The sequence below is a fragment of the Grampus griseus genome (assembly GCF_964374135.1).
Source record: "Grampus griseus genome assembly, chromosome: 7".
Taxonomy (NCBI): Eukaryota; Metazoa; Chordata; class Mammalia; order Artiodactyla; family Delphinidae; genus Grampus; species Grampus griseus.
The window spans coordinates 93912516-93939450 of NC_139001.1; the positions used below are offsets into that span (position 1 = coordinate 93912516).

The 26935-nt window shown below is 41.9% G+C and overlaps 1 protein-coding gene across 1 annotated transcript in view; it reads left to right on the forward strand.

Moving 5' to 3' along the window:
* The window catches only part of MAP3K19 (mitogen-activated protein kinase kinase kinase 19), a gene marked incomplete at both ends in the record, with an annotated part of 45161 nt that extends 18264 nt beyond the window's left edge, over positions 1-26897 (forward strand). The window contains 15 exon segments of the mRNA XM_082658924.1: positions 194-290; positions 13486-13529; positions 15204-15493; positions 15495-15525; positions 15529-15693; positions 15695-16130; positions 16133-16815; positions 17025-17075; positions 17079-17220; positions 17223-17285; positions 17288-17391; positions 17393-17830; positions 20639-20788; positions 21522-22219; positions 26831-26897. Coding sequence (XP_082515050.1) covers positions 194-290; positions 13486-13529; positions 15204-15493; positions 15495-15525; positions 15529-15693; positions 15695-16130; positions 16133-16815; positions 17025-17075; positions 17079-17220; positions 17223-17285; positions 17288-17391; positions 17393-17830; positions 20639-20788; positions 21522-22219; positions 26831-26897 — 3459 coding nt within the window.
* Between the last annotated feature and the right edge of the window lie 38 nt (positions 26898-26935).

The window sequence follows — 26935 nt, forward strand, 5'->3', positions numbered from 1 at the left end:
TAATCACGTCCGTGTCTGTCTGAGCCTGGTGCTCTGGAGGCGAATAGTTTCCCATTTTTTTTAGTCCTAAATGCTTTATCCGATTTAAAAGGAATCCACAGTGTGAAACTCTAGCCTAGAAAAAAAATCAACATTCACTCTGCCAACCAAGTACGACATTGAACAACTGAGTTTCTATTTTATGATATTTCAGGAGTTTGACCAAGATGATGTCTGCACTCATTCCATATTGATTAATGAAAAAGGAGATCCAAGTGGTGATGGACTAGACTGGCAACCCAGGACAGAAGGTATCTGTCTTCTGTCCTTGATATGGTTACAAAGATAACATGGATTATTTGGATTTCCCCCCTAATTTTGATAGTCCTCAGTGCAGGAACATTGAAATCACAGATAAGCGCAAAGAAAAAGAAAAATCACTTATAATCCTATCCTTTGGTCCATACCTGAATCAGTGAGTCTTGTCAGTCTGCCCAGCCAAAATGGGCATCCCTCTTCTGTCTCTCCTCTTTGTTCTACCCGACTCCAGCTCAGCCTACTGTCCTCATCTCCTATCTTTTCTGTCTAATAACATCTTTTTCCTCATTTCTTTCCTCTCAGAATCTTCCATCAGCTCCAGGGATCTGTTCTCTTCCAGGACCAAGCATTTCTCCACTATCTGTCATCCCAGAGCTCCTCCCTTGAGGGGGAGTTGCGGGCCTGAACAAAGAACTAAAGCCCCAAGTTGCACTCTTGTATTCTAGGAGGTCATAAGTCTGGAATTTTCCAGAACAATGCCCATTCCAAATATGTCATCCTGTCCTACCCATAAGTGTCCTTGCATTGAACAGATCACAAAGTATTTGCAGATTCTCACGTCAAAAAATAGTCATCACAGAGATCACATTTGTCTGTCATCTATTCGCCTATAAACTTTTTTTAAAAAATAAATTTATTTGTTTATTTTTGGCTGCATTGAGTCTTCGTTGCTATGTGCAGACTTTCTCTAGTTGCGGCGAGCGGGGACTACTCTTCTTTGCGGTGCGTGGGCTTCTCACTGCAGTGGCTTCTCTTGTTGTGGAGCACAGGCTCTAGGCGCACAGGCTTCAGTAGTTGTGGCACGTGGGCTCAGTAGTTGTGGCTTGCGGGCTCTAGAGCGCAGGCTCAGTAGTTGTGGCACGGGCTTAACTGCTCCACGGCATGTGGGATCTTCCTGGACCAGGGCTCGAACCCGTGTCCCCTGCATTGGCAGGCAGATTCTTAACCACTGTGCCACCAGGGAAGTCCCCCTACAAACTTCTTAAATGAAATGTTTATTTGAACTGCTCCAATCTCTGATAATTTTCCTATTTGTATTTCTAACACTCCAGGGAAGCTGCTCTCTGGATGTCTTTCTTCTCATCCCTGTCAGCCACCCTGAATGCCACAGTGCTGTCCTAGCTGCTGTCTCCTTTGGCCCCTTATGTGATGCTGCCCTCTTCTGGGGAGTCTTCAGTCTTTCTCAAACTCACTCGGTATCTCCTCTCCCCTGGCGGAGGGCGGGGAATAATTTAATAACATTTGAAATGATTAACTCCATGAACCCTGAAAGACCTAATTAAAATAAACAAGTTCTGATCCCCTTCCAAACAGTCTATGTGATCTGCCTTTGACTTTCAAAGGTTTCAAAGCTGAGTTCTCAGAAGCCTGATTGTGTTTCCCATCATCTTCCAAGAGGTTAAAATAATGTGTTTATTCTGCTCCATTTGGAAGTGACTTGCCATTTGAGGTGCTTATAATTCTTTTAAAATCGATTTGCAAGATTTTAGGTTTTCATATAGGAACCATAACACTTATGCAGCATCTCGACTAGGCCCTTGTAGTTTTAAGCTTTCATAACTTGGGTTACACATTTGAAAGAAGCAATTATGTTTCTAAATTTTCCTCTCATAGTTGATAAGAGTCTTCACTAGAGCTAGTTACTCTTTTAAGTCACAAAGCCTGAAATAAAACTGTTTGGGGTATTATTGTGCATTGTCTACATCTTAAATAGCAATAAATCTCTTTAAATCCCATTTACATGTTTCTACCAATAACATATTCCAGGTTGTTAATGTTAAAGTGCTTGCACATGTTATGAAGACTTTATGCACATACCATGTGACTATTCTGTTGTAGATATGAACATTTTAACATTTTATTTATTTATTTTTGGCTGTGTTAGGTCTTCGTTGCTGCATGTGGGCTTTCCTTAGTTGCGGCGAAAGAGGGCTACTCTTCATTGCGGTGCGCAGGCTTCTCATTGCAGTGGCTTCTCTTGTGGAGCACGGGCTCTAGGCACGTGGGCTTCAATAGTTGTGGCGCACGGGCTTAGTTGCTCCGCGGCATGTAGGATCTTCCTGGACCAGGGCTCGAACCCATGTCTCCTGCATTGGCAGGCAGATTCTTAACCACTGTGCCACCAGGGAACCTCTAGATATGCACGTTTAGTTTATATCTGTTCATTGTATTATTCTTTTAAAAAGGGAGCATCACTGACTAAAGTATGTATAAACTTTATATAATGTTTGGATAACTCCCCTGGTCTTTTTTTTTTTTTTTTTTTTTTTTTTGCGGTACGCGGGCCTCTCACCGCTGTGGCCTCTCCCGCTGCGGAGCGCAGGTTCCGGACGCGCAGGCTCAGGGGCCATGGCTCACAGGCCCAGCCGCTCCTCGGCATGTGGGATCCTCCCGAACCGGGGCACGAACCCGTGTCCCCTGCATCGGCAGGCGGACTCTCAACCACTGCGCCAGCAGGGAAGCCCCTCCCCCTGGTCTTTTAACAACTAAGTATTCCTGCAGCATACATTTGCTTTATTATGGGCTTTTACAGATGGTAACTTGTAAAATAAAATCCCCCCGCAAAATCCCTCATCTTTTTCCTTAGTGTAAAAATCTTGCATTCCTCAATCAGCTATTTTCCCAGAACATATCAGATGCAAACCTCATAGACTGGAAATTGAGCGTGTAAAATTACCCTTTTCATGAGTGAATAAGAACCTATTTTCTGAAATTTCTGGGCTTAATTTATTTTTAATTGTGTATCATCAGAATTCTTAAGTGTAGATAACAGAATCTACTCTACTTGAGTGAAGAAGCAAGGAAGTTTTCAAAGATACTAGAAAGTTCACAGACGATTGAAAAACCAAAGGAGAAGAACAGACCCCAGGTTGGATTGTCAGAAAGAATTCTTGTAGCTACATCTCAAAACTGGCTACTGACCCCCAGGTCATGCTGCTTCATCCACAACCAGGAGCTGCTCCCACACTGACCTCAGAACCTCCCTCCTCTGTTGACACCCACGTCAGCAAATGATGCCTGTGCCTTATCTTTTCTCATGTAACCCACGTGAATCCATGTCTCAAGTTAGCTTTCTGAACTCTAGTGGCAAAAAAGGCTGGAAAATGTAGTTTTAAAAAATTCTGTTGAAAATCATGATTTAGGAAACTATCAAAACATGGAGAGGTTATCAAAATGTTTTGAACCTCGATTCCCATCAATTTAAATAGAACAAGTGGAAAACACAGAAAAGTAAGACTTTTCTGGAGAAAATAATTTTTCTTCATTGAATGAATTAGGTTAGGCCAACTTTAAATATTCATTTTAATGATTTAGCACTTACATTAACAAATTAATCATCATTTCCAAACTTTTATGAATGTCATTTGCACCTCTTCTGCAAGGAAATTATGTTTCTGGTTGTGTTTAAATGTTGCCTTTTAGTTTCTCTCCACTGTAACATTTTCTGGTGGGGTTAATTAATTAATTTTAAAGATTCTTTTGATGTGGACCATTTTTTTAAAGTCTTTATTGAATTTGTTACAATACTGCTTCTGTTTTATATTTTTTGGGTCTTTGGCCGTGAGGCACGTGGGATCTTATCTTCTCGACCAGGAATCGAACCTGCACCCTCTGCACTGGAAGGTGAAGTCTTAACCACTGGACCACCAAGGAAGTCCCAGGGTTATTTTATTAATACATCCTCTTACTGGAAAGATTCACTCAGATGGGAGCAAGTGTTTTATTTTTACATGTTAACAGTGCATCCTCTTTCCTGGATCACTGGATATGTTTAGAGGCTCCCGTGACTACTCACAGTATTCAAAAGACAAAAAGAGAACAGACGTGTTCCAAGATGATTTCAGAGCCAGAATGTTGTATAATCTTTCCCCCTCCCCTCCGCCATTTAGGACCAAAATTTTTTTTTTTCCATTTAGGAGCCATTAACTTTTCACAATGTCTAAAAAGGCAGGTACTTCTCATACTCGCTTATTGTATCTTTGCTCCTTGTTTTAAAATAAAAGAAGAAATCAACCAATTAACAGATTTTGAACACCTTAAATTTGCTTAAAAATATTCTGGGTAAAAAAAAAAATAACCTGGGTTTATTAGTCCTCAATGATTGTAAAAGTACAGTCATTCTTAAGAACGTGTTCACATGAATACACTGCCCAGTTTTCTAATTTCCACAGCAAAATACTAACTGTACCTAGCCTTTACTAGAACATCATTTTCACTGACAGTTTAGTTATTAGGAAAGTATGCTGTATGTTTTTCTTACTCCAACTTGTCAGCTAAGTGTTTGCCCTCAAGGATGACTATAAAACTGGTATGAAAGACACCCATCTCCCTGTGCTATGTGGCTGCTTCCCACTAGCTATCTATTTTACATTTGGTAGTGTATATATGTCCATGTCACTCTCTCACTTTGTCCCAGCTTACCCTTCCCCCTCCCCATGTCCTCAAGTCCATTCTCTAGTAGGTCTGCGTCTTTATTCCCATCTTGCCCCTAGGTTCTTCATGACCAGTTTTTAATTTTTGTTGTGTTTTGTTTTGTTTTTTAGATTCCATATATATGTGTTAGCATATGGTATTTGTTTTTCTCCTTCTGACTTACTTCACTCTGTATGACAGACTCTAGGTCCATCCACCTCACTACAAATAACTCAATTTCTTTTCTTTTTATGGCTGAGTAATATTCCATTGTATATATGTGCCACATATTCTTTAACCATTCATCTGTTGATGGACACTTAAGTTGCTTCCATGTCCTGGCTATTGTAAATAGAGCTGCAATGAACATTGTGGTACATGACTCTTTTTGAATTATGGTTTTCTCAGGGTATATGCCCAGTAGTGGGATTGCTTGGTCATATGGTAGTTCTATTTGTAGTTTTGTAAGGAACCTCCATACTGTTCTCCATAGTGGCTGAACCAATTCACATTCCCACTAACAGTGCAAGAGTGTTCCCTTTTCTCCACACCCTCTCCAGCAGTTATTGTTTCTAGATTTTTTGTTGATGGACATTCTGACTGGTGTGAGATGATATCTCACTGTAGTTTTGATTTGCCTTTCTCTAATGATTAGTGATGTTGAGCATCCTTTCATGTGTTTGTTGGCAATCTGTATATCTTCTTTGGAGAAATGTCTATTTAGGTCTTCTGCCCATTTTTGGATTGGGTTGTTTGTTTTTTTGTTATTGAGCTGCTTGTAAATTTTGGAGATTAATCTTTTGTCAGTTGCTTTATTTGCAAATATTTTCTCCCATTCTGACGGTTGTCTTTTGGTCTTGTTTATGGTTTCCTTTGCTGTGCAAAAGCTTTGAAGTTTCATTAGGTCCCATTTGTTTATTCTTGTTTTTATTTCCATTTCTCTAGAAGGTGGGTCAAAAAGGATCTTGCTGTGATTTATGTCACAGAGTGTTCTGCCTATGTTTTCCTCTAAGAGTTTGATAGTGTCTGGCCTTACATTTAGCTCTTTAATCCATTTTGAGTTTATTTTTGTGTATGATGTTAGGGAGTGTTCTAATTTCATTCTTTTACATGTAGCTGTCCAGTTTTCCCAGCACCACTTGCTGAAGAGGCTGTCTTTTCTCCATTGTATATTCTTGCCTCCTTTATCAAAGATAAGGTGACCGTATGTGCATGGGTTTATCTCTGGGCTTTCAATCCTGGTCCACTGATCTATATTTCTGTTTTTGTGCCGGTACCATACTGTCTTGATTACTGTAGTTTTATAGTATAGTCTGAAGTCAGGGAGCCTGATTCCTCCAGCTCCGTTTTTCTTTCTCAAGATTGCTTTGGCTACAGGGTCTTTTGTGTTTCCATACAAATTGTGAAATTGTTTGTTCTAGTTCTGTGAAAAATGCCAGTGGTAGTTTGATAGGGATTGCACTGAATCTGTAGATTGCTTTGGGTAGTAGAGTCATTTTCACAATGTTGATTCTTCCAATCCAAGAACATGGTATATCTCTCTGTCTACTTGTATCATCTTTAATTTCTTTCATCAGTGTCTTATAATTCATTTTCATGTTTTTGAATTTCTTTTAATTTTTCATATGTTCATTTCATATAGTCTTTCACTTTGATTACATATTACAAAAGTTTCAGCCCACAATGCAATGGAAAATTTTAAAAGCATTCTTCACCAAAGATAGTTTGAGAAGCACTGGGCCTTTGGAGAATGGTCAAAGGCCTTTGGTCAACACCTTTGGAGAAGTACAAGGATGCACCCCCTACGTCTCCCCTTTGCCCCTCTGATTTCTCTGCTTGAGGAAACAGGGAATGGGAAAACTAAAGTGTGAGGGGCAGAGGGCATATGAGGTGGGGAGCAACTCAGAGGACAGGGAGGTCTTGTGCTTTCAGAAATACAGCCATTCCACACAGCAGCACCGTTTGGAAGTAGTCCTCCAAACTTTCTAGTGATGTTGGGCTGGGCTGAGAACTGGAGACCCAGAAGACATGGGGAATGACTTTTAAATCAAACCGTTTCTCCTGCCTTTTAGTCAGATAACCTCAGTGCATCAGGAATGGGTACCAGCACATTCTGTTTCACTTCCAATTAAATTGAGATGGTAGGCTCCAGGACAAATATGGTGACCAGGCAGCCTTTACTCCTGAAGAAAGAGGAACATTACCAGTAGCTCTGCAATGTGAACTTGGGCTTTTTTTTGCCAAGACCTTGCTTAGAACCGAACATCTCCAAGTCTGTAGCCAGAGAAGATGTTCCTCACTTTCTGAAGGGGCAGCCGAGAAAATCTGAAGGTGAGTTCATTTAATTACACAGTTATTCCTTTATTCTTTCGTCCATAAATATTTCTTTACTGACCTTTTTCTTCAGCGTTTGAAAATCTTTACAGGGAACTCATATTTGGTTTATTTTTATCTATGGGAGTTTGGGGGGCCTCCTGAGGATGCTTTCCTCCAAGATTTGAGTTAGCTGTTCTATCTAGCCCAAGACTTATTTACCAGATAGCACACTGGTGCCAGTGTTTCCCCTTAGGACGTTGCTCTCATTGATGTCTGCTTACCACTGTCCGAAACCAAGTGGCCTAAACCACCAGGGCAAACCTATTGTCCAAAATTTTGCATTTATTGGCTTATTGCAATGAGAGATATCGCACAGCGGAGGAAATGTGAAGCATTTCACCAAAAAAAGGGAAAAAAATAGAATTATTTTTATAGGATTTGGGTGCAAGGGTAGAGCTCAAATGAAATTTAAATGACGCAGTGGTGTTTTAAAAAATTTTTTTAATTTTAAATTTATTGTGGTACAATGTACATCACATTAAATTTACTATTTTAACCATTTTTAAGTGTACGGTTTAGTGGAATTAAATACATTTACATTGTTGCACAACCATTGCCACTATGCATCCCCAGAACTTTTTCATCTTGCAAAACTGAAGATCTATACCCATTCAACTTTAACTCTCGTTTCTACTTTCCCCCCGTACCCCTGGTAGCCACTGTTCTACTTTGTGTCTCTATGAATTTGACTATTCTATGTCCCCCATATAAGTGAAATCATACAACATTTGTCCTTTTCTGTCTGGCTGATTTCATTTAACATGATGTTGAAGCCGAGTTTCAATAGGCTGTGTATAAAAGTGTTAACATCAGGTCTGGACTGTGATGTAGACCCAGGGTCTTCTTCCTTGAAATCCAGAAATCTCACTCCCAGTTGTCTACAGCCTCTCTTCGGCCTCCTCTCTTGCCACTCTTCCTCAGCAGATGCTAAACATAAGCATAACCAAACGCCTTCTGTTCCCAGAACAAATATGTGAATATTTGCACATGTTGTTTTTCTCTGCCGGAACATTAAGCCATCCTTCAGCTCTCCCCTTAGAAACCCCCTCCTATGGGAAGTCTTCCTGAATGTCCCCAAGACTGGGGGAGTCACCAGGCCTTTGGACTCCCATAGGATCCTGACCTTGTCTGCAACATAACACCCATCATGCTGAATTGTCACTGTCTTTTTTTGTGCTGGTCTTCACCAGATGACAAAGGCAAAAACCATCGCACCTCTGCACACCTCGCTCCAGATCTGACACATAACTATTTTAAAATGTATATTGAATTAATAACAATGGCAGTCACCATTTATTGAGTGCCTATTACCTCAAGGCACAAATATTCACTGATATAGGTGATATTAGCATGCTTGTTTTAGAAATGAGGAAAGTGAGCCTCAGAAGGTTAAGTGCATGCCCAGGTCACATTAACTAAGGGGTTACACAGGCTGCGTTCAAACCTGGACCCCCTGTCTTTGAAGCCAACGTGCTTAAGCACTATGTCATGTGTGTTCAGAGCTCACATTGCCCATTTGAGCCCCACTTTAGTTATGAGGGAAAAAAAGGAGAAACATGTAGTCTTGTGGTGGAGGTGAATTTAGAGAAAGGGAGGGCAGTTGGTTCAGGTACAAACTGGAGGAAGGATGGATGGAGAGATTGAATTGGATATCATGGAAATATCCTCTTCTCCTGGCCAAACCACAGAAAGTCTTGAAGACGTAATCAAAGTAGCACATTCAAACAAGAACAAACTGGGTTAGGTCGGTATTCTGTGATGGGATCTGCTCCATTGGTGTTACGATCTTGTCTGAAGAAGTCAGCTGGGTTTACCAGGCTGGTGTTTGTTCCCTTTTTAAAAATATTTTTGTTTAAATGCAATCTTAAATTTTAGACGATCAATATATATGTCGATTAAGAAAAATTCAGAAAAGACAGGTGAGCAAAAATAAAAGGAAATAAGAAGTACAAATACTGTTTCAAGACCGTTTCTTCTAGAATGTAATTCCACTTTTCTAAATAACATGTTTATAACTACATTGCTTGATTGCTTAATTTAGGCATTATCTATTAGGGTTTAACAATTTTATATTACTCTGTACACACACAGGCAACCTTCGAAATCTTTGTGCTTTAAAAAAATTAATATTCAATGTCTCCCTTATTATGACTAGGTAAAATACCATTCACAGATGAGCCCCAGGGTGTGCTATGATTACATTGCTTTTCTTTTGAGACATTCTATTTATCCCGGCTTTAACACTTGCCTCATTTCACCATTTGCTTACTTTCTGTATATCTGTCACTAAGTCATCCCCATCCTGTCTGATGAACCTGTGAAACGCACCTCAATACAGCAACTGCACACCAGGTAATCCATTGGTTTCTTTTGTTTTCTAAGACGTTGCTCCTGGAATGCTCTGCCCTCCTGTTTCACTCTGTGTTACTTGGTCTTTGGACCTCCTGACCAGCTGTCTCTTTGGGAGTTCCTCACCATTATCCTGGAAATGCCCTTGGCTACCCTCTGTGTTGAACCCCTGTGTACTGGGTACACGGTTTCCTCTCTCTTGATTAATGCATTCACTTTAGGAAGGTAAATTTTCCTGTAGCTTCCTGAAGAAGGTACATGAATGATATTAACGGTAGTTTTTCATTGTCTCTATTTCCTCTGAGCTCTCTTCTTTCTTTCTGTTTTGTTCTGTGTATTTTCATTGTTAGAGGCTATTCCCATATATCAGTTGATCCTTGGCGATTATTTGTATTTAAGAGGGGGAGACTAAAAAGTGCCAGAGGCTCAAAAGGGCTTGTGGAGTGGACAGAGACCTGGTGGTTGGGTGACGGATTCCCCTAGTGTCAGGATGCGTAGGTAGGCTTTTCTCTCAGCTAGTTTGCCCGAGGGAAGGAGAATCCAAGCTCCTGCCTGTAGGTTATAAGGCTGGAGCTTCACATGTCAATGTGGAGGCTTTCATTTATCCTCACATTTTCAGTCCAGCACCCCTTTTCTGCTCTCAGCTGTACCTAGCTCCTTCGCATCTTTGTTTCAAGCTCTTCAGAGAATAAACTTCCAGCCAGGAATGGAGAAGAGCAACTCCTGACAAGTGGGGCAGGACACAGGACAGGGAATCTGGAACCAACTCCTTGTACAGAGTTTGAAGCAACCCCTTGTTTCAGACTCACCTGCAACCCCACCCTCAGAGGTACCTGGTATCTTTAATTCCTGCTCCTTTCTGGGGTTATTATTTCTTGTTGAGTTCTACCCTCTGCAGGCATTGAGCAGAACAGAGAAAGCTGACTACTAAACTGGTTATTATTCATCCATACAGTTTTTTTAAAAAATAAATTTATTTATTTATGGTTGTGTTGGGTCTTCGTTGCTGCGTGCGGGCTGTCTCTAGTTGTGGTGAGCAGGGGCTACTCTTCGTTGCGGTGCACGGGCTTCTCCTTGCGGTGGCTTCTCTGTTACGGAGCATGGGCTCTAGGCGCACGGGCTTCAGTAGTTGTGGTACGTGGGCTCAGTAGCTGTGGCTTGTGGGCTTTAGAGTACAGGTTCAGTAGTTGCGGTGCATGGGCTTAGTTGCTCCGCGGCATGTGGGATCTTCCCGGACCAGGGCTCGAACCCGTGTCCCCTGCATCGGCAGGCGGATTCTCAACCACTACGCCACCAAGGAAGTTCATCCATACAGTTTTCACCTTCCAAAATTTTGTTGATGTCGTGCATGTGTGGTTTTACCCTCTAGGTTTTTGCTGTTCTTTTTCTTTACCTTTTATTTTTATTTTTTTTTGTTTGGCTGCATGGCTTGCGGGATCTTAGTTCCCAGACCAGGGATCGAAGCCGGGCCCTGGCAGTGAAAGCACTGAGTCCTAACCACTGGACTGTCAGGGAATTCCCTTCTTTACCTTTTTAAAAAATTAGTCTACCATCATTTTAGTGAGGTTTGTGGAGAGAGTGGAGAAAAGCTTGTACATTCAATCTTTTAACTGGAATTCTATACACATTTAAAAAGGCTTTCAATATATATTACCACATTACCTACTGGAAAGATCTTACCTCTACATTCTCACCAGAAATGCTTAAGAGTGCCTTTATATCTCACGTCATTCCTTATCAATACTTGACATTACTCATCTAAATATTTATAATACCCTATTTTTTTAAACTCAAGGTGTTATACATAAGCACCCAACTATAAATCATATTCAGTTATATTTCTAGTATTAACTCGTAATATCTTTTCAACAGAAAATCTCAACCTCTAGCATACAACCTCAACGAGGGCAAGAATTTTGTCTTTGTTGTTCACAATTATATTGCCATCTTCTGGGACAGTGTTGGCTACTCAGTAGGCACTCAGTGAATATTGGTTAAATAAATGGATAAAGAATTGGGGTGGGGCTTCCCTGGTGGCACAGTGGTTGAGAGTCCGCCTGCCGATGCAGGGGACACGGGTTCGTGCCCCGGTCCGGGAGGATCCCACATGCCACGGAGTGGCTGGGCCCATGAGCCATGGCCGCTGAGCCTGTGCGTCCGGAGCCTGTGCTCCGCAGCGGGAGAGGCCACAACAGTGAGAGGCCCGCCTACCGCAAAGAAAAAAAAAAAAGAATTGGGGTGGTGCTCTGGCCAGCTGTGGCTAAGGGGAATGCCCGCATCCCCCTCCTATTGGAATCCTCTTCTTAGGTGACCATTTTTCACCTGAGAATGGCTTCTACCTGTGGTACATCTCAGAGAGGTCTTGTTAAGTGAAATTTCAAAATGGCAGCCTGTGGCCAAAAAGGATCTACAGGCATATTTTGTTCGGCCTTCAAAGTATTTTAAAAAGGAATGGGAAGGAGATTTCACATAAAGTCTCCAGCTCTCTGGCTTCTCTTGGCAATTGGAAGATCCAGCAGTGCTGGACTACCCATCTGGAATGGACAACACCAACTAGAACTGGGGAATGGATATCCCTGTAATTGGGGCACATAATTTCAGTTCACCACGGTCCCTACTTACCCCACTTCATTCATTTATGTGCCTACTTTGACCCTGAACACATTGGAGCTTTTGGCTTCAGCTTTAACCCATGATGGTGAGTGGGGTTTACCCCACTTACCAAAGTGGTTTACCCCACTTACCAAAACATTCTGATGTTTTGGTAAGAAGAAAACAGTGTCTGGGTTTTACCCTACCTAGTAAATCTCATCTCGCCCTTCCCCGCACTCCTTCAGAATTTATGATCTATCCCATGTTTGAGTTCGAACAACGGATGGGAGACAATTATACATAAATACTCTCACATTTCTGCAAAGTCTGGGTTTTCTGAGCAAAAAGCACTAGGAGATTGGGTTGAAAGATGACTGAATGGCAAACATGCCTTGGAAGTTAGAGATAAGCTATTGCTCCAGAAAGACTGAAGCTGGCTTTGCCAAGAGCTATTTACTTACTTAATAGGGTAAAAAACAAACAGACAAAACCCAGAGACACATTTCCCCCTTCTCCTGGAGACACTTGCTTACATTTCATAGTGAAGGTCTCTCTTTCTCAGAAGGGGAAGATGGGTTGAACTGCCAGAACTCTATACATAAGCTCTGAGTCTCATAATTTCAGGGTCTCCTCCTACGGTGCAGCCTCACTACCGGTGCAGGTAAGCACCTGGTTCTCATTTGTGTCAACCTGTGGGAAATTGGGCTGCAGGGAACTGGCACTAGGATGCCCTGTGGGTGATAAGTGCTCTGCTTTCTGATCCAGAGGTCATGTGCTTCCAAAAGGAATATAAATAAAAATAAATAAATATCACTATATATACGCAAATGTTATAAATATAAAACAGAGATATATACATATATATAACATATATATATATATAAAAAACAACATTGTATATAAAACAACAACCCTCTTCAGTAGCAGTAGTTTTGTGTAATCATTCTGTACCCACTGCCATGTGGATTACACCTGGAAAAATTCTTCATTTTGACAACATTTCCTCAAACCTCAGCACCAAGATGACTCCATCGCCATCGCCTGGCTTAAGGCCGACTGTGTTCACTCTACTACTAAGAATATCTGATAATAATAATAATAATTTTGGGGACTTCCCTGGTGGTGCAGTGGTTAAGAATCGCCTGCCAATGCAGCAGACAAGGGTTCGAGCCCTGGTCCTGGAAGATCCCACATGCTGCGGAGCAACTAAGCCTGTGCACCACAACTACTGAGCCCATGTGTCACAACTACTGAAGCCTGCGCTCCTAGAGCCCGTGCTCCGCAACAAGAGAAGCCACTGCAATGAGAAGCCTGAGCACTGCAACAAAGAGTAGCCCCTGCTCACCACAACTAGAGAAAGGAAGAAAGCAAGGAAGACCCAATGCAGCCAGAAATAAATAAATAAATTTATCTTTTTTAAAAAAAACTTATAAAAAATAATAATTTTTCTTGTTACAGTGTTTTCCTCTTCTAATATGAAGTATAGTAGCCGGAGAATTGAGGTAAGAGTAGTGTGAGCATTTTTGACTTAAGGATTAACCAAAGCATCTTGTTAGAGACAAATCCTATCAAAGAACTCAGAGCCCAGGGCTTCCCTGGAGGCACAGTGGTTTAGAGTCTGCCTGCTGATGCAGGGGACACGGGTTCGTGCCCCAGTCCGGGAAGATCCCACATGCTGTGGAGCGGCTGGGCCCGTGAGCCATGGCCGCTGAGCCTGCGCGTCCAGAGCCTGTGCTCCGCAACGGGAGAGGCCACATCAGTGAGAGGTCCACATATCGCAAAAAAAAAAAAAAAAAAACTCAGAGCCCAAATCCTCAGCATATATCTTGGAAAAACCACAACTCACATACAGTTTATAGAGGAGCTAATTTCTGGGAAAATTATATCTTGACACGTATATTTCTTTTCTGGGGTGTTTCCCGTTGTCCACATAATGAAGTGAGTAGCTCTTTTGGACATATTTAATTTTTCTTCTTTTAACATATTGAGAAATGAGGTAATTCTTTTTCCATTGGTAGAAAGATTTTCCTAGTTGTCTCATTTGTAAGTAAAGCGTTTGGAAAGAGCCTTGCAATTCTCTCAACTGACTCTTCTGTATTCTGTGAGCCTTTGAGAAAATGCATAGGTACTGCTCAGTGTTGAAAAAAGGACTTCATTGGCCTAAAAAGTAAATAAATGAAATAATGGCTGTTACTGCAGAGGTGTTTAAGCACTGGGAGAATCTGTATTTTGAGAGATGGAAGAAAGTCATCTAGGTAATGAAACTAGGGGATTATACTGCATCTCACCTGTTTCTAATGCCTGTTTCTAGTGTCAGTTTCCTTTTCCTGTCTTCTTACACACAGGTGGCAACAGAATGAAAATTAAACATAAAGCTCTCAATTACCACTCGTGATCTATGCCTATAAATATTCTGATATAATTAGTTATCAAATCTCTATACCCGGAGGGTGGGGTGGTGGAGGGGGAAGGCCACAGTGAAAACTGTAAAGTTAGAGCTTACAGCTTAACCAACCAAAAAGCTGAATATTATATATTGGGTTACACTGACCTCTAGAGGTTGATAATAATATAAACTTGCTTAATTTGAAAATAGTTGGAGGGCCAAGGAGAATTAAAACCCATTTAGGGAGCTAACTCTCAAGTGTATAGTGAGGCACGTTTATAAGCCACTCTCAACAAAACAATTCAGCCAAATAATGAGGAACAGTTGTGTTCTGAATACAAATTCTGGGTTGGTTTGCAACCTAAGGATCACTATTACAGTAAATGTAACAGCAATTTTAAGCTGTTCTAAGAGGGAATTTTAAAAATCTTAGATCAATTCTATGGAAAGTAAATAGAAAAGAGAATGAAATAAAACAGAAAGTAAACAGAAAAGAGAATAGAAGTTTTAAAAAACTTAAAAGTTCTATTGTTTACAATGTAGGGCCTTTATTTTAAACATATAACCATGAATCTTTACATATGTTAACATTGGTTTTTAAAAGTATTGTCTTACCTTGGTTCTTAAAAAACACCAGGCATAAGATTTTAGTTTTTAAAACTGTGATCTCCAGGATAACTTTGTACTTTAAAGGACTTCCTAAAGAGAATCTTGAAATTTCTTCAGATTACTTTATTAATATGATATGCGTATGTGTTTCTGCATTCATTCTTTTTCTCTTTCCTTTTAGTTCCCTCAGCCACCATTGTCACCCTTGCCTGTGAGATCCTGTCTTCTTACTATACCCCCAAATCATAAGGATCAGAAAGAGAGAGAAAGAAATATTCCAAGCTTCATATCTTTCATACCTAAGCTCTCAGAGCCTGTTAGTCGATCTGATGAGTTTAGACCATCAAACAAGCAGAAGGAAGCACCGTTCAAGGTGTTAGAGGATCAGACTCTCAGGTCATTTGATAGCTCTATCTGGTCCAGAAACATGTGCTCTTTCTGGAAGGCTCACCATCACAGACAACACCTGGAGACAGGAGAGTAGGAAATCCAAGGAAACAGAGTGATGTGTCAACACTGAAATCTCTCACTTTGAAAAAGGACAGTCTTTGGTGTCCTTTGAGAATTTCAAGGAAGGCAATTTTCCTACAGATAGGGAAGTGGATATTGACTGCAATGGTGCTGAAGTGAGAAGAGCAGAAGAGAACACTCAATCTCTTTCATCAGGAAAGACACTATGAACAAGATTCAGAAGCTGGGTATATCAAACCAGTCAAGTTCCAAGAAGCCCTGCATTCAGAAATAACTCTAAGCCAGGATGAAGGGACTAGAAATGATAAAGCGGATTCAAAAACTGCTTCAGCACATAAAGGGGAAGTAATTGAGCCAAATCATATTTCAGAAGAGTATACTGTTCTTAAAAGTTTGTCCAATATAGTTCCTCATGACCCCATTGAAAAGCTCCCAGAAGATCACAGAAGCATGGAGACAAACATAAAAATATCAGTAGCAGAGGCAACCAAACCAGAAATGAACGGGATGGTGCCTCTTATCCACATCACTTTCCCTGGAGATGAAACTCCCAAGGAACCAGCAATAACTAAACCAAGCCTCCAAAAAAGAAAGGGCATCCTTCATAACAACAGTAGCTTCAACATACTTGCAGACCAAGAAACGACAGGCATAAAATGAAAACCCATAGAAATAAGTTGGATTCAAAGACCAAGGCCAGTAACAGGACACCTCAGAATTTCATGGTTTCCATTGAAAGTTCCATGAAGCCTACCATGCACAAAACCAGCATAAAAACTCAAGTTTTTCCTGCTCTGGGGCTTGTGGACCCCAGACCTCGGCAATCACCCAAGTTTCAAAAGAGAATGCCACAGATAGAAAACAAGCAATCCACTTACCGGGCTTTGAAACCTGAAAAGCAATCATTCTCTTGCATCTGTAAAAATCCAGGAATAAAAATGTCTTCTGTTCCTCTCTCTGCTCAACCAACAGAGCCAAGACTAAATTACTTAGATCTGAAGTACAGTGACATGTTCAAAGAAATCAGTTCAACTGCAAATGGACGTGGAATCTACGAAACGTTCAGGACTCCTATTTATCGTCAGATGCGAGAGGCTGAACAGCATGAAAACAAATATTTCCGAGAGATATGCTCAGCTCCATCGGGCAGATGTATCACCAATAAATGTCGATCTTCACACAGCGAGAGGACCAGCAAGAGCCGAACCAGACTCTCTCAGAAAAGACCACATATTAAACCCCCAAAGTCTTCTCTTGGCATTAAACAAAAGCACAAAAGTTTAATTTCTAAAGAAAAGCGTTGGGGCTTTCCTGGTGGCGCAGTGGTTGAGAGTCCGCCTGCCGATGCAGGGGACGTGGGTTCGTGCCCCGGTCCGGGAGGATCCCACATGCCGCGAGGCGGCTGGGCCTGTGAGCCATGGCCGCTGAGCCTGCGCGTCCGGAGCCTGTGCTCCGCAACGGGAGGGGCCCCGGGAGTGAGAGGCCCGCGTACCGCAAAAAAAAAAAAAAAAGAAAAGAAAAGTGTTGCCAGCCTGTAAGTAGCAATGACACTGAAAATGGTGATGGTATTTCAGAACCAGAATAGCAGATAAAGTCTTCAGGAAATGATTTTCTATCTTCCAAAGATGAAGCTCTGCCCATGAACATGGTTCAGACTCATGAACAGTCCACCGAACAGAATGAATTCCTTCCTGTCTCAGATTTGTCCATTGTGGAGGAAGTCTTGACGAAGGAGACATTTCTAGCAATCGGATACTTGCCACGAGCCTCAGAGATCTGCATGAACTCGAAGAGCAAATCACCAAACCCCATTTGTCCTTTCAGAAAACAGCTGGGCACTGCCCAGTGAGAAGAGTTCCAGCAAGCATGTACTGCAAGAAAAGCAGACTGTAGTATCTCCTGGTGAAACTAATTGCTAATCAAATTTTAACTAACGATGTAGAGTTTGATAGTGTTTCAGATAAGTCTAAAACACTTATGAGTTTCTCTTTCCAAGAGAAACAAGAAAGTGCATCTTCTCAAGCATATCAACATTGGGCACATTCTTTGGATCATGATAGTTTGGCTAATAAGTCAATTCCATGTCAAACATTTGGAAAAACTTTAAATGATGCAGATTCAATTGCCCAAGAAATTCTAGACCCTGTAAAGAATGAAGAATCTCCAGATGAACTGTTAGGTTGTGTAGCTGCAGAACTACTAGCTCTTGATGAGAAAGACGACAACTCTTGCCAAATAATGGCAGATGAAACAGATCCTGAAAGCCGAAATCTTGCCCGCAGTAAGAGAGGAAATACCATGCAAGAATTAGGCGGAGAGACAACTGTCAAAATACAGGTGGGTATAATTACAATCAGAGATTCATTGGGGCGGGAAGGGATCTCAGAGACAATCTGTTTCAAACCCCTTATTTTCAAATGAGGAATCAGTAACCCTAAACAATTAGTTTCATCAAGATCTCATTGTTTGGTTGCAAGTTTGGAATCCAGATCCCCTGACTCCCGGGCTAAGACGTTTTCATTATGTTGCCTTACTTCTAGAATTTAGCTAGCCTGACACTGCAATGGAATCACTTTGGTTACATTAATATAGCAAAGCTACTTATTGAAATAGGTAGATATTATATTCAGTGATGATGTTTTCAATCAACAAGTAACAGCAGGGAGGTAATTATGGGTAAAGCATTACTCTAAGTGGTGTGTGAGATAGAAAGAAATTAACACAGCCCCCGAAGTAGCTCACCATCTAGTTCCAAAAGACCATATGAAAACATGAAAAGCTCATTTCTCAAAGATTCCCTGCACCTGAGCATTTGTTCCCAAATGGTTTACTTTAACACAAAAATATTATTGATGCCTCCTGTGTTTTTGGTATTGGGATAAGAACTGAAGACATGGTCGGGTACAAGACTTAGCCGTTGCTCTCAGGGAAGCATAAACAACAATCCTGAACACATTTTTTAAAAATTTGTTTGGCACTGGAGTGGGGCGGTGAGAAGAATATCAGCAGGTAGTAAGGTTACGTTTGTTTTAGTTTTCACTGAAGTATATGAGCCTCCTGTTCTACTAAATTTTTTTTTTTTTTCAGTACGCGGGCCTCTCACTGTTGCGGCGCACAGGCTCTGGACACGCAGGCTCAGCGGCCATGGCTCACGGGCCCAGCCGCTCCGCGGCATGTGGGATCTTCCCAGACCGGGGCACGAACCCGTGTCCCCTGTATCGGCAGGTGGACTCTCAACCACTGCCCCACCAGGGAAGCCCCTGTTCTACTAAATTTTAAAGACAAACAGTAGGTTTAGCTGAAACATTATTTACTGTACACTAACTCAGGTTATATCACACTCTTTCAGGATCAGGAATCATTATTTTAAATAATTGATCAGAAGAATACACAAGGTAAATAATTATACCATAGCTAAGTTTACTGAGAACTTACCACATATGAGTGAGACACATCATACTGTCTCCTTTTTATACTTCATAACAGCTCCATGAGATCAATACTAAAGGTAATAACAAGTCCCCATTTTGCAGACAAGGAAACTGAGGTTTAGAAAGGCATGCAGGTAGTGAGTGGTGAGGACAGCCCCACACTCTTAATTACTACACAGTGGGAATATTCCTGGTTGTAAAAGGCCAGCTTCACCCTCATGGTGAGCCTGGTCTTGGCTGGGACGTGGGCAGTGATTCACAGAGGCTGCCAGGCTTGGCTGGGAGTTGGGGGTACGTGTGTGCATGCCTGTGTGTCTGAGATGGGTCCACCAGCCTGCCATTTCACATTCAAGAAAAGCTAACAAGCTAGTAAATACAATCAGCCCATAACCTTACCCTGCAATCACAGAGTCAAAAGCTGACCTTTTGTGATCTTTTCATCTCTAAGCAATCCTTAAATTTCAGTTTGGATAGAAACATGAGAGGCTGGGGAGGAGGAACCCAAATGGCCCTCAGGAGGCACCCGTGCTCATTCCTGAGGAAGGAAATCCTGTGCAATGTCTTATTCTTTTTTTAAAAAAATAAATTTATTTATTTATTTGGCTGTGTTCGGTCTTCGTTGCTGCACGTGGGCTTTCTCTAGTTGCGGCGAGCGGGGCCCACTCTTCTTCGTGGTGCGCAGGCCTCTCACTGTCACGGCGTCTCTTGCTGCAGAGCACAGGTTCCAGATGCGCAGGCTCAGTAGTTGTGGCTCACGGGCCCAGTTGCTCCGCGGCATGTGGGATCTTCCCAGACCAGGGCTCGAACCCGTGTCCCCTGCATTGGCAGGCAGATTCTCAACCACTGTGCCACCAGGGAAGCCCTGTCTTATTCTTAAGGACCGTCACCGTGCCTCTACATCACCATCATCATTTATTTTTAAGAACTCATAGAGGAGATCAAGACAAAGTAGTTTTGGTCCTAATCAAACAATTGGTAAACATGGTCTAAGCGCTACAGAAATATACTTGTTTCCTGACTTCCAGGGGAAGGCCTTTCAAAGTCTACTGTGGATGCACATCTCTTGAGGGTCATGCTGAAATGTAGACACTGATTTGGTATGTCTGAGGCCTGAGATTCTGAAAGTCTAACAGCTGGTCTGTAGGTTCTCCTTTGAGCAGCAAGGGTCTAGAGGACTATGGATGTTGAGTCTACTGCAGCCGGTCTTGACCATTACACTTGCTTGCATGGCTGTGCATGGGTGAATGTATGTGCGTGTATGTGTAAGAGAGACAGTATCTATCTGTATGTATATTTGTGTGTAAATGTGTATGTGTATGGAAGTGTAGGCATATGTGCCTACCTATGTGTATATTTGAGTGTATGCGTATGTTGTGGAAATAGAACAAAGGTTGTTTATTCAGAGCTCACTATAGCAAAGGAGTCAACCGCCATCACTTGTGTTTGGCTGAGACTCAAAAGCAGGCAAGGAGTAGGAAAGCTTTCTAGTGGAAAAAAGGCTTCAGGTGTGCCCTGATTGGAGGCTCTTGTCCTGGGGAAGCTGTAGGTGGGCTAACTAGAAGGGGCCTCCCACGGGATTGGTGAGGGGTGCATATTTGGCCTTCTCTGGTTGGTCCTAAGTTAGAAGAAAGGAAGACCTTACTCTCCACCCTTTCTCTCCGTCCCAAGGACTCAGAATGTAATGATGACTTTTCTTTGTGTCTCATTCTCCCAGAGATACAGTAATGGCTTTGGGGTATGTGACAAAGAGGAGAGATTTTTCAACTCACAAGAAAAGAAGACATTTTCTGAAAACAGTTTAAAGTATGAAGAACCTATCCTGTGGACCAAGGGTGAGACCCTTGGGAAGGGAGCCTACGGCACAGTAAGTGAAACACGAAACATGTTGAAATAAAAAGTCTCCACTCCTGCTCGACTCCTCCCTCTTCCCTAATCTTCCTGAGTGCCCTCCCCACCCCGTATACTCTTTTACTTAGAACTCTTTCAGTTGGAAGTAATAGGAAACCCAGCCTAAATTGGCTTGAGGAAAAGGATGTCCACAGCTTTATGTAACTGAAGGATTTGAAGTAGGACTGGCTCTGGGCACAGCTGGTTTCAGGGGTCAGACAATGTCCTTGGGGATCTGGCCTCTCTGTGTCTCCTTCTGGCTCTGGTTCTCAGGCTCCACGGGGTAGTACAATGGCCATTGTATTTCAAGCCTCTAATTCTCTGAGGTCCAAGTCCTGTGGGAAAGAAGTCTCTTTGTTCAACGGTTCAAGTTATGTTACCAGAAGTTGGAAGAATCATTGCTGAGTGGCAAAAACAAAAGATGTTCCTTACATTTTGTGAATTGCATAAAAGATCATCTAAATTCCCAGCACTTTAGATAATATTTACACAGATTGGTAAAGAGAAGACTGAACCCAAGCCATTATGATACACATTCACTATGCTACTTATTTATCCCCATCTTGGCTCCAGTGAAACATTCAATTTGCTTAAGTACTTTGCATTTAGGTAGGGATGTATCAGCTTAGAGAAAGACAAGTGTTTGGGAGGCATTTTGTGAACAAGTGTCATCATTTACATTTAATAATAAGGCATTGGTTTGCTTCTAGGTATATTGTCGTCTTACTTGCCAAGGACAGCTAATAGCTGTAGAACAGGTGGCTTTGGATACCTCTGATAAGTTAACTACTGAAAAAGAATATAGGAAACTGCAGGAAGAAGTAGATTTGCTCAAAGCACTGAAACATGTCAACACTGTGGCCTATTTGGGGACATGCTTCGAGGAGAACGTTGTAAGCATTTTCATGGAGTTTGTTCCTGGTGGCTCAATCTCTAGTATTATAAACCATTTTGGGCCATTGCCTGAGATGGTGTTCTGTAAATATACAAAACAAATTCTGCAAGGTGTTGCTTATCTCCATGAGAACTGTGTGGTGCATCGAGATACCAAAGGAAATAATATTATGCTTATGCCAAATGGAAAAATAAAGCTGACTGACTTTGGCTGTGTCAAGTGTTTGGCCTGGGCTGGCTTAAATGGTACCCACAGTGACATGCTGAAGTCCATGCATGGGACTCCGTATTGGATGGCTCCGGAAATCATCAATGACTCTGGCTATGGATGGAAGTCAGACGTCTGGAGCATTGGCTGCACTGTGTTTGAGATGGCCACAGGGAAGCCCCCACTAGCTTCCATGGACAGGATGGCAGCCATGTTTTACATTGGCGCACACCGAGGGCTAATGCCTCCTTTACCAGAACACTTCTCAGAAAACGCAGCAGACTTCGTGCGTGTGTGCCTCACCGGGTAAGAAAGTGAAAGCAGGAGGAGGATAAATCCCGAGATTCCAAGCAGCTGACGTTTCCCCTGCAATTTATGGCCCATTATAAGCTCTGCTTGGGTTATGAAATCAAGCAGGGAGTGATTTTGTGCTGAAAAGAATCATGATTGGCCATATTGGGTGATTGTGTTCCTTGTTGTACCAGGGTATGGGGGTAATGCTTCAAGTGGGAAGTGCCTCAATGAAATGTCTTATCAGGTCCAGACAATACTTCCTCAAGTCAATGGGTGTGCAAAAATTGCTAAGGATCTACTTATTTACCAATGAGACATCTTCCCAGGGACTAGCCATGGTGAAATGACATCACCTATGTTTTAGCCTCCCTTCCCTCTCGGGGAACCAGTGTTCTCATTCCTTCCTAAAACCAGCTCTCAGGAGAGTATATGAGAAATTCATTCGTATCAAGGGAATGATAGGAACTGATTGATTGATGATTGACAGAGTTAATGTATTGTTTCCCCAGAAACACTTGCATTTAAAGCGAGAGGAAGCATTATGAGCCGAAGGAACAAATCTCTAATTGGAGTGTTTCAAGCATCAAATGGGTAGTGTTTGGGGAAGCAGAAAAGCCCCAGAAGGTTGCCTGTTTTCTCCTGTCCTGAGGCTTCCTGGTATTTATGGAATAAAGTTCTGTGTAAAATGTTAGAACTGTAGGGAGCTTAGAGATTACTCATTTGTGTGGTTTTCAAACTTTTCTTATCCAGGCACTCTCTGCTCATATGAAATCTTAATTCAAAGAATAAAAGATAAAGGCAGAGAGATGGCTCTGGTTAAAGTGTGTATATGTATATGCGTGTATGTGTACGGTGGAGGAGAGCTAAAGAGTAGGGTAGGGGTGCTCAAGCCTACGTACCTGGCCTCTACGATGATGTAGAACAGCCTAAAATCCACCCACCTAGTGAGGCTCAAAATTCAGTTGCATGTGCAGAATGAGGAAGGCCTGAAACAAACAAAATTTCTTGCCTTTCAAGGAAGTATGCTTTCTTATTGCTAGATGAAAAACTCTAGTGCCCCAGCTTTCAGCAAACATATATGGCAACCTCCAGCTCCCTGAATGGGTTAATTTTATCTTTCTCAGTTAACCTCCAGAACCCACAGGCCTCCCTGTCTGCCGATGAGTGTGTCTCTTTTAGACTGTCTCCCTCTCCCAGCATGTCCTGGTTGATTTCAGGGGATCACATAGGCCAGGGCAGCAACGCATACTCCAGGGTTGCAGTTCTGGGCACCCCTACATGCAGAGATGCCGTAAGCGTTCCAGCATGGATTTTGCAGACAGAGCTCCAGGCACAGAGCTGCCCCCCCAGCCCCCCCACCAAAAAAATAAACGCCTCACAAAAGGGACATAAAGGTGTTAGGAATATCATATAGACCAGTACTAGTCTTGGAGATTGGTCTTAGCTCTTAAACATACTGCAGTTGCTTTGTTCTGAATTGAACAATTATCTATTATTGATCCACAGAAAGTGCTTGCTATCTCATTTTCTTTCTAGTTCTCATTACACACACACACACACACACACACACACACACACACGGCTTTAAAGAGAAAGGGTGGAATATTTTTTTCTGGCTCTCCTTTTGAACCATTGCTTCATAAACTAAGCAATACACAACTCACACCAGTAGTAATCAATTAACAGCATTGTTGTGAAGGGTAAGGGAAATGGTGTATGTAAATTGCTTAGCACAGCTTGGGGTATGTAATTAGGGCTCAACAGTTAATAACCCTTAGGGAGAATACTAATACACCTTACCTAATGAGTGTCATATTGCAAGCCTGCAATTCTATGCCAGAGACCCTAAGGACTCTAGAATCTTGCCTGTTGTCTATGACAATAACTTCTTGGAGGTGTGGATAGTCATAAATAAAGGGGTAAGGCACTCTTAAAGATTCAGAAGTAGAGATGGTCAGGTAAAAATCAGGAACAAGGACTGAACAGAAATCAATCTGGGGAAGCAGTAAGAAGCATGGCTGGGGGTACTCCTATGGGCAGGTCTCAGAAGTTTTGGGAAGTCAGGCCAAGGAGTTTAACTTTGTTGAGATAGGCAGTGAAGACCAGAGGACTGCAAAGGATTTGGGGTAGAGAATGCCATGAAGAAAAATGTCTTTGGCGAGGCAGGTCAGACAGCAGATTCAGTAGAGGGACCTCGAATGGAGGCCATTCTGGAATCCAGAATTTGGGTTTTGATGGTGATGGAAGCAGTGGGAGTGTAAAGAAGATTCCAAAATATCAGTATTTCAGGGACTTCCCTGGTGGTCCAGTGGGTAAGACTCCATGCTCCCAACGCAGGGGGCCCGGGTTTGATCCCTCATCAGGTAACTAGATCCCACATGCATGCCGCAACTAAGAGTCCACATGCTGCAACTAAGACCTGGCACAGGCTAAATAAATAAACATTAAAAAAATATATATCAGTATTTCAGAGGAAGGTGAATCAGGACTTGGTGATAGAGGATAATAGGATCTCATGGTTTTGAACGTGGATAATGGAAGAAGTAATAGAAAGTTGTGAAAGAGGAACAGCGGAGGAAGTTGAAGGAAACATTTGAAGCTGTGGAATTGTTGCTCAGGAAAGCAGTGAACATTGGAAGTGCATATTTGAAAATCATAAGGTTGGTAGCTATAATCATGAAAAAATTAGAGGGCTGAGGAAAATGTTTTTGAAAGTGCTCATGGGAGAAGATAACAAAATATGCATAGAATTAAGTCCAGTACACAACTGGAAAAAAGGGAAGGAGGGAAGTTGCCACAGTGTGGGAGAAGAACAAAGAGGACAGTTTCTCTTAAGTAGAGACTGTTTCAGAGAAAAGGGGGTAGTGAAATACCTCAAATGCTACAGAGATGACAAGGAGGGTGAGCTCATTAAATCTGGTAAGGAGAAGGTCATGGTTAGTTTTAAAAGAGCAATTTCTATAGAGAAGAGTAGGCCAAATGGTAAGGATTTAGGTTAGTGAATGTTGAAAAAGAAATCTTCAGGTTTGACCAACTTAGAGAAATTTGGCAGGAATAGAAGAAATAGGATGGCAGCTAGAAATGGTAGTCATTTAAGGATTTTTTGAAGAGAAAAGAGATTTCTGCATATTTTGAAGGCAGGAGAAAGAGCCTCCAGAAGGGGAGAGGTTTTTTATTTTAGAATGATTTTTGGTCACTTGCTTTTTTTTTTTTTTTTGCGGTACGCAGGCCTCTCACTGTTGGGGCCCCTCCCGTCGCGGAGCACAGGCTCCGGACGCACAGGCTCAGCGGCCATGGCTCATGGGCCCAGCTGCTCCGCGGCATGTGGGATCTTCCCGGACCGGGGCACGAACCCGTGTCCCCTGCATCGGCAGGCGGACTCTCAACCACTGCGCCACCAGGGAAGCCCGGTCACTTGCTTTTTAACGTATTTTATTTTTATTTCCATTTTTACCTGGTCATCTGCTTCCAAAATGATCAAGATAGCCAGTTTAACGAAAAGAATGCCTTTGGAATAGGTCACTGCAGATAACCAGTGACTGGTTCATTAGTTCATTGACTAGTTCATTGGCAAAAGCTTTTTGATTTCTTGAGGGGGAGTAAACCTAAGCCATAATAGTACTAATTAAGTAACTGCCTCCCTTTATGCTCATCCAAGGGTGCCCCAAATGGAATTATTCAAATTAATCACCAAAACATATTTAAATGTCTACTTCTTAAAGGTTTTTCAATCCTGGATATCTCTAAATTTAAAAAATAAATTTCATGCTAACTAAAAGTGCATTAAACTGTACATCTAAAAGTGTGAATTTTACTGTGTATAGATTATACCCCAAACAAATTGAGCGAAAGTACAATGGAAAAGGAGGGACTGGTTTTGAATCATAATAGGTACTAATTTTTGAATTATTAGTATGTGACACTGTTTCAAAGTTGTATATGCATTTTTAAACATTCTCCCAGTGGAGACTTCCCTGGTGGTCCAGTGGCTAAGACTCCCTGCTCCCAATGCAGGGGGCCCAGGTTCGATCCCTGGTCAGGGAACTAGGGAACTCCACATGCTGCAACTAAAATGCTCCCTCATGCCGCAACTAAGACCCGGTGCAGACCAAAAAAAAAAAAAAATTTTTTTTTAAATTCATTATTAAAAAAAAATTCTCTCAATGAATTGGGATCGACATATACACACTACTATATATAAAATAGATAACTAATAAGGACCTCATGTATAGTACAGGGAACTCTTCTCAATGCTCTGTTATGACCCACATGAGAAAAGAATTTTAAAAAGAGTGGATATATGAATATAATTGATTCACTTTGCTGTACAGCAGAAACTAACACAACATTGTAAATCAACTATACTGCAATAAAAATTTTAAAAAACACTCTCCCAGTGAGTTAGGTGTTATTGTTATCCCCATTTTACTGATGAGGAAAGAGTTGGAGTCCCTCACCTAAGATCACACAGTTAAAGTCTGGAGGCTGGACTCAATCCAAATCTGTTTGACTGGCAGAGGCTGTACTTCCATTGTTAAAGTTGGCATTTTGAGTCAACTGAATCTAGTTGGCAGGCACGATACTGGGTGCTGTTTACTCTAATGTGTTTTTTCCCCTTCTTAGGGACCAGCATGAGAGACCTTCTGCTGTCCAGATCCTGAAGCACTCCTTCTGGAAGAGAAGTCATTGAACATACATCAGGACTTCTTTCCCAGCTCCACTATAGAT